General features: G+C 38.0%; 2 protein-coding genes across 3 annotated transcripts; one reads left to right on the top strand and one right to left on the bottom strand.

Annotated features, from left to right (window-relative positions):
• Positions 1–148: 148 nt before the first annotated feature.
• On the bottom strand, positions 149–1,998 carry LOC100120236 (exosome complex component RRP41). The gene is made up of 4 exons (XM_001603847.5): positions 1,406–1,998; positions 991–1,228; positions 611–913; positions 149–544 (listed from the first exon to the last, which is right to left on the bottom strand). Exons 2-4 carry the CDS (start codon positions 1,159–1,161, stop codon positions 206–208), a joined length of 813 nt encoding a protein of 270 aa, XP_001603897.1. The 5' UTR covers positions 1,162–1,228; positions 1,406–1,998; the 3' UTR covers positions 149–205.
• Positions 1,999–2,115: 117 nt separating this feature from the next.
• Positions 2,116–9,560, top strand: LOC100120203 (activin receptor type-2B). 2 transcript variants are annotated; one of them, XM_016983696.3, is made up of 9 exons: positions 2,128–2,341; positions 2,508–3,134; positions 3,666–3,859; positions 3,934–4,096; positions 4,181–4,320; positions 4,408–4,787; positions 4,873–5,197; positions 5,365–5,496; positions 5,826–9,560. In XM_016983696.3, exons 2-9 carry the CDS (start codon positions 3,086–3,088, stop codon positions 6,009–6,011), a joined length of 1,569 nt encoding a protein of 522 aa, XP_016839185.1. In that variant the 5' UTR covers positions 2,128–2,341; positions 2,508–3,085; the 3' UTR covers positions 6,012–9,560. The 2 variants fall into 2 exon arrangements, with proteins under 2 accessions (XP_001603863.1, XP_016839185.1); XM_001603813.6 differs by having other exon boundaries at positions 2,116–3,134.
• The last annotated feature ends 1,485 nt before the right edge of the window (positions 9,561–11,045 follow it).

Genomic DNA, 11,045 nt, shown 5'->3' with positions numbered 1-11,045 from the left:
AAATCAAAGACCTATTTATCTGCACTGATTTTTGCTACAGAAATATACTATTATTTATCATAGAATGGCAATGTAAAGGAATTCGTATATGTATGCATAACCATAAGATATTTAAAAAAAAAAAAAAGATTTAGTTATAACAAGCGAATTTTAAATAAACGTTTTAGATGTTTTATTACAAAAATGTATTTATTCATTATAACACTTATTTATCTAACGCAGCTGTGACAGCAAATATTTGTAAATGATCCTTAACAGCCTGATCCAAAATTGCTCTGATATCTCTACAACCCTGAAGAGCACGCAGTCTCAATGGCTCAAGCCTGGAGAGATGAAGCCTCTGACCAGCTCCATGACACAATATCACAGAGCTTTTTGTTTCTGTTTCATCAACAACTTTTGGCAGAGCAACAACAGATAAAGTCACTCCTGGAGAGCACTCCTCTATCCAATTCGCGTCTAAGATTCCTGTTCCTTGACCACTGTCATCGTCATCTCCTAAGAGATTATCTGAAACCGTTACTGAGCAACCGATCGCATAGTCCTAGAGCAAAACAGCTTTTAATAATTATTATCAAGAGTTAATAAAAATATACTCTACTAAGATTACCTTGATTGGAATTCCAGCATCAATTAGAGCCAGAGTTGCAGCATTAACAGCTACACAAAAGTCACTACCATCAACCTGTAGAACTTCTACAAATATATCTATCTGGGATCTGGCAAATAGTTCCAAATTTATAATAGCTTCCATAGCATGTCGCAGCTGTTGAGATCTTTCTTGAGATTTTCTATCGCCACGAGGTTTCTTTTTTCTCTCACCAGCACCAAAACTAAATACAGCGGTACTGTATTGACAATTGACAATACCCTTCACTGCCTTTAGCGCATTCGCATTGGCTTTTCCTCGAGGCTGAAAAATCGAGTAAAAAATCAAAACAAACTTGAACCTCTGTATTGAAGAAATAATTATTTAACAATTGTACTGACCTGGTGAGGCCCGTAAACTGTAGCGAGTATTTTGGTTTTTCCTTGCTCTAAATAAGCACTTCCATCTGCCTGACCGAAAACTCCCATGCGCAATCTTATTCTTCGAAGTTCAAGTGGTCGCCTACCATCAGCTCTCAAACCACCTTGACTTGTATCAATCTCTGGTTCCATCGTGTACTTTGACCGATCTTATATATCTTAAACACAGCGTCGTGATTTTGCTCTTGAAGAATTACTCCTGCAAATACAGTATTTACATTATTTATCGGATTTAGCGTCTTTAACCTTAACTTCACAACAAAATCAGAAAATTCAGAAATAGCAAAAGAATCAGTTTTGTTTAAAGAATAAAAATACATAAGTATATTTAACATTGTTTATCATTTTAAATCTAGTTTAAAAATTGATACTCAACATGAATTCGAAAAGCCGCACACGTGAAACTCGTATATTTTTATTTGTATCCTACAGCCTACAGCCATTATAGATGTACAGTACACAGAAAAGGAAACGCCGGGATAGAATTTTTCTGTCTGCTATAAGTAGTGCTAGCCATTCTCCGAGCCGACTGTATGAGCGCTGAGCGCGGATTTCTCTGACAATTCCTATATATTTTGCAGCAAATAAAAGTTAATGTAACAATTTCTTTTTAAGTACTCGTTGCAACGAGTTTAAACAACAACATGCGGTAAAGCTCTAATTCGTTGAATTTTTCAAAAAAATCTGACATTATGATTATCGTTTAAAAACAATAGCTTTTTACATGACTATAGTGTCCACAGCTTACATAGAAAGCTTATCGCATCATCAAGCTCATCGCGAGTATAATAAGCGCTAGCCAAAGCGCAGCTCCGAATTCCCCGCCGCTAGTAAAAAACAACATCGTCGGCGCGGGCAAAAAGTCCAAAAGGTCTGGCGCACTTATTTAAAGCACCCATCGCGACAGCGAGTTATTTCGCATATAATTCAGCCAGACAACAAACACGGTGGGAACGGCGAAACAAAACCAACAGATCGGAACGCTCGGAACGTCCCGGAAAAAGCTCTCCTCTCTCTCTCTCTCTCTCTCTCGTTCGTTCCTCCGCCCCCCCCCTCGCGCGCGCGCGCGCATCGCCCATCTCGAGCAGTGCACGAGAGCGAGTTTCCGAGAGCGCATCGCACTCCGTTGCTATTGCACATCATCAGCTATTATCGTCCCGAGCATCGCTCTCTCGCGCGTCCGTCGCGGTCTCTCGGCGAAAGCCAGCTAGAAAAGCTCGTAGTAGTATTTTTGCGAGGTGGATCTCGTCCGCACACAGTGTGCCTGTGTGGAGTACAGCTACACCCCCGCGCGGGCGAGCTGCGTTTCTACGTAGGTAGTATACGCAATATACGCACAGGCTGCGGAGAGGAGCGGACTCGCTGCTGCATCTGTCCGTCTCTCTCGCGCTTGGTGCTCTTCGCGTGTTTCTGTGTTCTGTCGCGGCTATATCTGTCCGCCTCTCTCTCTCTCTCTCTCTCTCTCTCTGCGTCTCTAGCGCTGCTGCTGCTGCTGCTGCTCCGTGTGTGCAGTGTGCCCCCATGGCCCAGAGAAACGCATTAAAAATTTAGAGCCCATCAGAGAGTGCCGAGAGAAGCTGCGCGCTTGGACTTCTCGAAGGAACCGTCATCAAAACAGGCGAGTGCGTGGGTGCAGGATAGATTCCATATCGAGCATACTGACGCGGTGAGGCCCCGATAGCTGCTCTCTATAGGGGAAAGAGGATTATAAACACGATAGGCGCCTGGAGCCACGCGCGATATGTGACATGATTCCGCGAGAGGAGGAGAAGAGTAGGAGCAGGAATCTCGGAGAGTTGCTATTGCTACTGCGGATCGGAGGCGGAAGAGGAGCACAGCAGTGGAAAGTGATGATGATGCCGCCGCTACGTGAATTGCTCTCCTGCAATTTGCTTAATGGCTAATAGCACTCGGAGATTGCCGCCGTTGCTACTGCTGCTGCTGCTGCTGCTGATGCTACTACTCCCGTGATATACGTATATACGAGCTCCGTCTGTCCGTCTGTCTCGCTGGCTGACTGATCTGGGGATACTTATACTTATTTGCCTGCAGCACCATGAGCGCCTACCTAGCGATACTGCCCTGTGTGCTGCTCGGACTCTTGGGTGAGTTGTTGTTGCTGCTGTTATTATTAGCCTTTAAGTAAAAGGCTGGGTTCAACTCTTTTCGGAAGAAAAGATGTTCTTTGGAATGCTTGCAACATGTGTTGCTGCGTTATCTCTCGAGTGGAAAAACCTATTCAGCATGTACTCGCTTTCATTCTGATACTTTTTGCTAACGCTGCTACTTTAAGAGTATGCTGATATTTGAAACCTTGATTTCTGAGACTCTGAAAAAGAACAGATCTCAAGTTGAAATGGAAAAAATTTGGATTCTATTAAAAAGTTTCAAGCTGTCTGGTTATTTGGACAACCAAGAGATTCACACCCCTGAAAAACATTGATAATATTTGTCGATACTGATGGGAAACATTTATTAAATCTTGTTTATAAAGTAATTCATATACTTGAAGCTTTTCTCGTATATAAAAAAACAAAACATATTTTGAATGTTGAATCAACTCTTGAACATTATGTCATGATCAGGAATATATTTTGAGTTTACTGCAAATAATTAAAAGGATTTATTGCATTTAGGTCTAGCAACAGCCCATGATGTTAAAGGATCAACGTATTGCGAATTTTACAATGAGACCATGTGTGGAGGAGAATTTAAAGAAGACTGCTTTGAAAAGGAACAATGTGGACCACATGATCCTGACAAGCGTAATCACTGCTATGTACTTTGGCAGTACGACAGTGTTACTCAAAAATCCACTATAAAGTTAAAAGTGAGTTACTTGAAAAAATTAACAATTAATCATTATTCAATGACTTTATTAAATTAAAATATCTTCTCTTGTAGGGTTGTTTCTTGGATAGCAAGGAATGTTACGATAAGCAACATTGTGTGGAGAAGAATGCTGATAGGAAGAAGCAGCATTTCTTCTGTTGTTGTGATGGAAACATGTGTAACAAGAATTTCTCATGGGATCCACAACCGACACAGCCACCACGTGTTGTGCAACGTAAGAGATTGATTGATACAAATTTTATTGAGATTGGTTACTATGTCAAAAAATCTTTTAATTATTTCTTATGTGACATTACAGAATTGGAACCTGTTCCAAATACGGAGCAACAAGTGATAACACTTGTGTTGTCGATATCAATTCCTATGCTAGTTATTTTTGTATTTATTTCTGGAATCTTCTACTTCTATAGAAGAAGAAAATTGGGATACTTCAATGAGGTAACTGATTTAGTTTTCAACATATATAACTAAAAAAAGTACAATATCAATATCGTTTCAAATTCAATTCGCTAAATTTCTTTTCAGATTCCAACGATCGAGCCAGGCCCGTTGCCGCAGCCGTCGCCGAACCTGGGTAATCGTCCAATCCAACTATTGGAAATAAAAGCACGTGGCCGCTTCGGAGCCGTGTGGAAAGCTCAGCTGAGAGCCGAAGTAGTGGCTGTCAAGGTGTTTCCCATTCAGGACAGGCAGTCCTGGCAATCGGAGCAGGAGATTTTCAAGCTCGCGCACATGGACCACGAAGACATACTGCGCTTTATCGGCGTTGAGAAGCGTGGGGACAATCTGCAGGCTGAATTCTGGCTCATCACGGCCTACCATGAAAAAGGCTCGCTCTGCGATTACCTGAAGGCTAATGTGGTGTCTTGGCCAGAAATGTGCCGGATTGCTGAATCCATGGCTAGGTTGGTTGAACAAATTTGGTTAAACTCAATCGAATAATTTTTTAAAAGGTACTTAAGTAACGTTCAATATTTTGGTTTTTCACAGAGGCCTGATGCATCTGCATGAAGAAATCCCAGCCAACAAAGCCGATGGTTACAAGCCTGCAGTGGCGCATCGCGATTTTAAGTCAAAGAACGTCCTGTTGAAAAATGATATGAGCGCGTGCATAGCAGACTTTGGTCTAGCACTCATCTTCCATCCAGGAAAGCCCTGCGGCGATACCCATGGACAGGTGGGCACTCGTCGCTATATGGCTCCCGAGGTCCTTGAAGGCGCCATTAATTTCACTCGGGACTCATTCCTACGTATCGACATGTACGCCTGCGGACTCGTGCTTTGGGAGCTAGCCTCGAGGTGTACCGTTCAAGATGTAAGTTCATATTCACTTATTTTGTATTTCTTTATGCTGCTGAACTTCGTAAAAATTATGAATGATAAAAACAAAGTGGTCTCTAGATTGTGCATTCAAAGTTTTTCAATTCACATTTAATGAAAATAAATAATATATTTATATAACTATTTCTTTGTACTTTACAGGGACCAATTGGAGAATATAGGCTACCTTTTGAAGAGGAAGTTGGCCTTCATCCTACGCTTGAAGACATGCAAGAAAGTGTCGTTCACAAAAAAGAACGACCATTAATATTGGATACTTGGCGCAAACACCCGGTAAGATTTTATCGAACTTTTTTAATTTGACTCAAGGACTTGTTCACTCCGATATAAAACAGACGCATTCTATAGATTTTCCACAGCGGCTTAGGTTAAAAATAATTTATGCCATACAAGATGGCTCAAGGTTATGTTCTATAGTGATGTTAGCAATCATTATAAATGGTGTAAACAATATCATTATCAATGTGAAGTGTCAATATTAAAATTTGGATACGAAAAATATACTTAAAAAATATATATCAAGATAAAACTGCATTAGTTCAAAAAATCTGAAAAAAAGTCATTGCAATATTTTGAATTCACACAACACGCTTACATTTCAGGGACTGCTGGCCATCTGCGATACGATGGAAGAATGCTGGGACCACGATGCTGAGGCACGACTCTCGGCTTCGTGCGTAATGGAGCGGGTGGCGTCGCTCAGTCGGAGCATGGTACTGAATTCATCGACGCTCATACGCGTCGACAACACGAGTGAGTCCATCACCACAAAGGAGTCTAGTATGTAGTTGACCGGCGTGTATTATAACGACTTTGTAGCTCATAATTTTTGACATTGCACAACTGATCATTGATTGTCATATAAGCGCGAAACTTCTTCACGAAGTATACAAAATAATTTAAGCTATGACTGGTGATTTTTTTCGGTATTTAGACTCGTAGAATTCTAGAATAAAGGAACTATATTCATCAGACTGGAATCAGAAAAAATAGTTCTTTTCATTCTGCAAATATTGAAGAATTTATTCAAATTCATTTATTTCTTTGAATAAAGGAAGCAAAAACACTGCAGTCATACCTTAAGGAAACAAACCGTCAATGGGCAACGACGGTTACGTATTCGTAAAATAGTTATACCGGTATATAATTAAGCCATGACGAACGAACGGTTTATGTTTTTTTATCCTTACTTAGCTTATAGACAACCAAATCTATTGATGCTGCCGTTATAATAATAACTCTAAGAATGCTTAGGCAAATTCACGCGCGTCGGTTTTATTACATATATAGATACGTTATATTTTGTGTCGAATGAATTTCCAATTTTTACTTTGTCACCTTCTCGTCTCATAAAAGGAGTGTTTTTTAATGTGTTGAAATTTATAGCGCGCGTTTACCCTTTGCAACTTCAACATCGTTTTATTAACCCGTTAATATTTATTGTTCGACTTTCTGGCCTTCCACAAAATAGTTTGCTGCCAAAGCTACTGTCGGAAATTCGCAAGGTAATAAGATAAGTTACTTTGACTGAACAATTTTTATGTTATGGTGTTGAATAAGTTAACCGTTAAAAATGCAAGTATATCTTATTTACTAAGAACTAAGCTCTTTTTTTATTAACAAAGTGTTCTAACAATATTTTCAATACCAGCGTATCGGCAGAGAAATACTTTGTTAAAGTGGCATTCCCATCCCTGAGTTACTCAAATGTTAATGGTGTGTCGTTATGTAAAATGATAGATTTATAGCTATAATATATCTCGAAGCTCTGTAAATAATTGCAATAATCACAATATAAGCGAGAATGCGACTGTACATTGATAGCGAATCGACTTTTTAAAGAGCCTAACAAGTATGAATGTGTTGTGTTATATGGACAATTTTTTAAAATAATGTATGCAACGGAAAACACCTCGTTTCCCATTGACAAACATTTGCCAAACGGGCCCGTTTCGAAACTGATCGAAGCCACCGTCTTTAAAGATATTGTAGTGCTATGAACTTTTTTCATAAGATTATAAACTGTTCATAATTACAACGTCTTTAAACAAGCCGCGAGATACGAGAAAAGCTGAGGAAAAGAAAGGAAAGAAAATAAGATAAAGAGGTATTTAAGATTACCATTATGAATCTTGTTACGATGTACCTGGTAGACACAATAGCGCGCAGTTGGTTGACAGTGGCACGAGAAATCCTGTTGTTCTCGTGCGCAGTGTTCAATCTTCGACACGTCTGTAACGTTCACTTTCTCTCGCGAATGAAAAGTTGCGCTCTCGTCGAAAAGTCGATAAAACCTTTATGTACAGTGAACTGGAAAGTTTAACCGAAACTCTAAATACGTAATTAGTTTTTTCTTACGACAAACAAAAGTGCAAAGAAGATTAAGAAAAGAGGAATGTTACTAGTAAAAGAGAAGTGAGCGTGGGAAAATAAAGCCTCGTCTTATAGAATTTTCCTCCCAGGATATGCAAGTAAACATTTAATTCCACATAGTAACTGAATGATTGACAGACGAAACTGTACAAATGCGAACGCAAAGAGCAATGTCCGCCCCATTTTTACGTAAAGTTGAGAGAAAAACAATGAATTAATGATCGACGATCCTTCGTTCGTCTTCCAAGGTGCGGAATAATCGTGTCTACTATCTTGTTCTTAAGTTACAAAGACGTTTATTTATCGTTAATCTGCGATTGACCCCGACTTTTGTTACTCCGATGAAACGTTTTCTAAAGTGTTGAATCGTTAATATAGCAAATGGATTTTTTTAATATAAAATTATAAGGTTGCGTTATTATAGGATGAACCAATAAAATGATTAGCTGAAAACTAAAGGACTTTGGTTATTAAAAAGTATACAAACAATCGAAAAAACTCTACTGAGTTCTTATCAGATAATATGAGTTGAAATTGTAATCGGGGAAAAAAATCGAGCATCTAACTGTCGAATTCTGCTCTGTTTACCGAATGCTGGCTTTCCACGGTGCCAAACTAAAAAAAAACAGAAGACAAAAGTTAATCATACAATTTTAATCTAATGTCGAGTGCTTTTTATCCAATTTTTCACTGCAATTCATGGGGATAAATTGAACAGAAGAAAAGTATATGACGATGATGATAATGATGATATATCAGATGCAAAACGCAAAACCGGGTGTACCTAATACAAATAATTATCGTATGATGGTAATCAATATTATTGTAATATTATTAACAACTGTCTAAACAACGTTACAAAATACAAAGTGCGTAAGAGTTAGGCATTGATTGTAAGAAAAAAAATAATAATAATGATATTGGAGCGGCGGTGTGCGCTACTCTTTTTCTTATATAGGGCCCAGACATATCGGACTGCGGACGACAAGTACGACAAACATATTTTTATCGGCTCGCGAATATATAGGGTAGAACAGAAAGTGTAAAAGAAATGTCGGACAGTCATCAGCTTCATTTGAAATTAATTATTTTACCTTTTATAAATCTGAATGTCTCACGATTTTCAATTGTTGTCGCCGTTATTTGCAAGTCGGTGCCGTATTAAAAGATCCTCTGTACTTGGTCTATTATTAGAATTTAATCTTGCTCATCTCAATCGTCATACTTATCTATTTTCTTCATGCTACTTCCGCCGAATCTTCCAATTTTAGCGATCGCTTTTATTGGTGCCATGTTCTTTTCAATTGAATAGTCGTCTTGCCCTACTTCCTAGTTTGGTTATCAGAAAAATATTAATTTATTTTCAATAAAAAATTACGATGACTGTCCGATATAACGTATCGGCGATAAATATTGCATACACCGATTCTAGAATCTGTCTAATAATCTTTTGCAATTTATCGATGTTAGCCAGAGATTGATCCGACTCACTCAAGTTAAGACGTATAGAACAAATAAGGAAAAAATTTACAAAAAAATAAAAACATTTAGCAAGTTTGTATGTGCGATGAAGTTTTGTAAATATAAAAATAATAAGTTCGGTTATAAAGGGTATATTTACTGTTAATTTTACTAAGTTGTAAATAGCCTATAAGCATACGTTTTATTAATTAATTCGAATATTGCTATGATGATTTATAAAGATGACGTTTATCTATTCGCTTTTAAAGGAAACTATTCGATTTGATTGACCACTGCTAGAGAGGAGAGAGAGAGAGAGAAAAATGTAATTTTAATACTGTGTAAAAGTAGAACCTCCAATACTCTTCCGCTACAAGACTAAATTTTAACGAAAACGCGCTAAATCTGTTCACTCGTCAGTCTTTCGTTTACATTGAAACACGTGAAACTGAAAACTCGACTGTGATGAAATTTTACGCCCAGAGTACAATTGAAAAAAAAAAGATTTTTATACCAAACTACTCGACCTCGTTCATTTGTACAAACAAAGCTTGTAAGTAAAATTTCAGACATTTTGCCAAGTATTTTTCAAGCTATATTAAGACAAAAAGTTAAAAAAAAGACGTTCTAGAACACGTAAAATATGCGTACGTAAAACGCGCAACAAACGCGCGGGACAGTATGGAAGGTTCTGCTCATCGATTGCGATGAATCGACTAAAAATAAACGAACCGCAAGAGGCACGTCGATGATGATTTCGCCAATGAATTAGTCAGATCCATCTCTGGTGTCAGTGGAGAGTTGATTTTGGTAAATACATCTGTGTGTGTGTTGTTCGCTCGCGCGCGCGGCGCGCGAGTAATGGCGTCGAACTGAAATTTTTATTTGTCAAAGAAAAAAAAAGAAAAAATTACAACCGTGTAGGAGAGACAGTCACATACTCTTCACGTATCGACGTATTTGAATTACACAAAATAAAAGAAGACATACACATGCATATAATACACATTTTATATATATATATATATATATATATATATATATATATATACATATATATTGTATAACACACGCGGAGAGTTGAGTAAGCGGCGCGTCGAGAAACTTGTTGTTAATCTAGGTAAAGTAAGCGACTAATATTAAGCGATTTGTTTCATAGTTATTTTTTATGGAAAAAATACAAATTATCGGCTATATATCGTGTAATATCGAGGTATAAGAGAATAACCGGGGAAGAGAAAAAAAAGTTTTAGTAATATCCTACCGTCGTGGTAAATTATTATACAAATGAATGATACAAAGACTTTGATGATCGGACGACGATGACGTCCTCTTTGTCCGCACCTAGTCGAAGTGTAGGTTGACTGTAAATAAAATTTAAGATACAAATTGCTGAGTACAGTTAATTTTTCGGAGACGTAAGACTACACAGCAATTCAATCCAGTAAGAGGGAAACTATATAATCACATCCTAATTTCGATCGTCCGTAAACATGTGTACGCGTGGAGATGATAAACGTCCGCGACCTCCCAAGAAAAATCACTGAAAAAAAGTACTACGAAATTTGTGATTTCAAACGCTACTGGTTCCAGTGATTTTCAACGGATTGATGTTTTTTCTTCGCGCGCTCCTTCGCACCTAGTGCAAAGAACCAATGCAATAGTTATATTAATGAAAACCAAGTGTTTTTCGCACGGCGAAAGATAATTTAAAAAATGGAAAAGATGCTCATTTTGCTACGTAATAGTAACGTATACATTAACAAATATAGGCATAGATAAACTGTTTCCTTTGTTTTGTTTTTATACGCGTTTATATAGGAAAGTCTCTCGAGAAAACCAGGAAAGGAGAAATTTTACCGAGTTTCTCTCCGCTTCGTCGTTTAACTAAGAGGAAAAGTTATTAAATTCTTTGTGTCATTGGTCATCGAACAACTTTGTTCTTTAAGATGAAGTACTATCGGACGAAGGTGTACTACGCAACTGAA

The sequence above is a fragment of the Nasonia vitripennis genome, chromosome 3, assembly GCF_009193385.2.
Source record: "Nasonia vitripennis strain AsymCx chromosome 3, Nvit_psr_1.1, whole genome shotgun sequence".
NCBI lineage: Eukaryota > Metazoa > Arthropoda > Insecta > Hymenoptera > Pteromalidae > Nasonia > Nasonia vitripennis.
The sequence above is the reverse complement of the archived record's forward strand: the minus strand, read 5'-3'. Positions and strand labels throughout refer to the sequence as shown.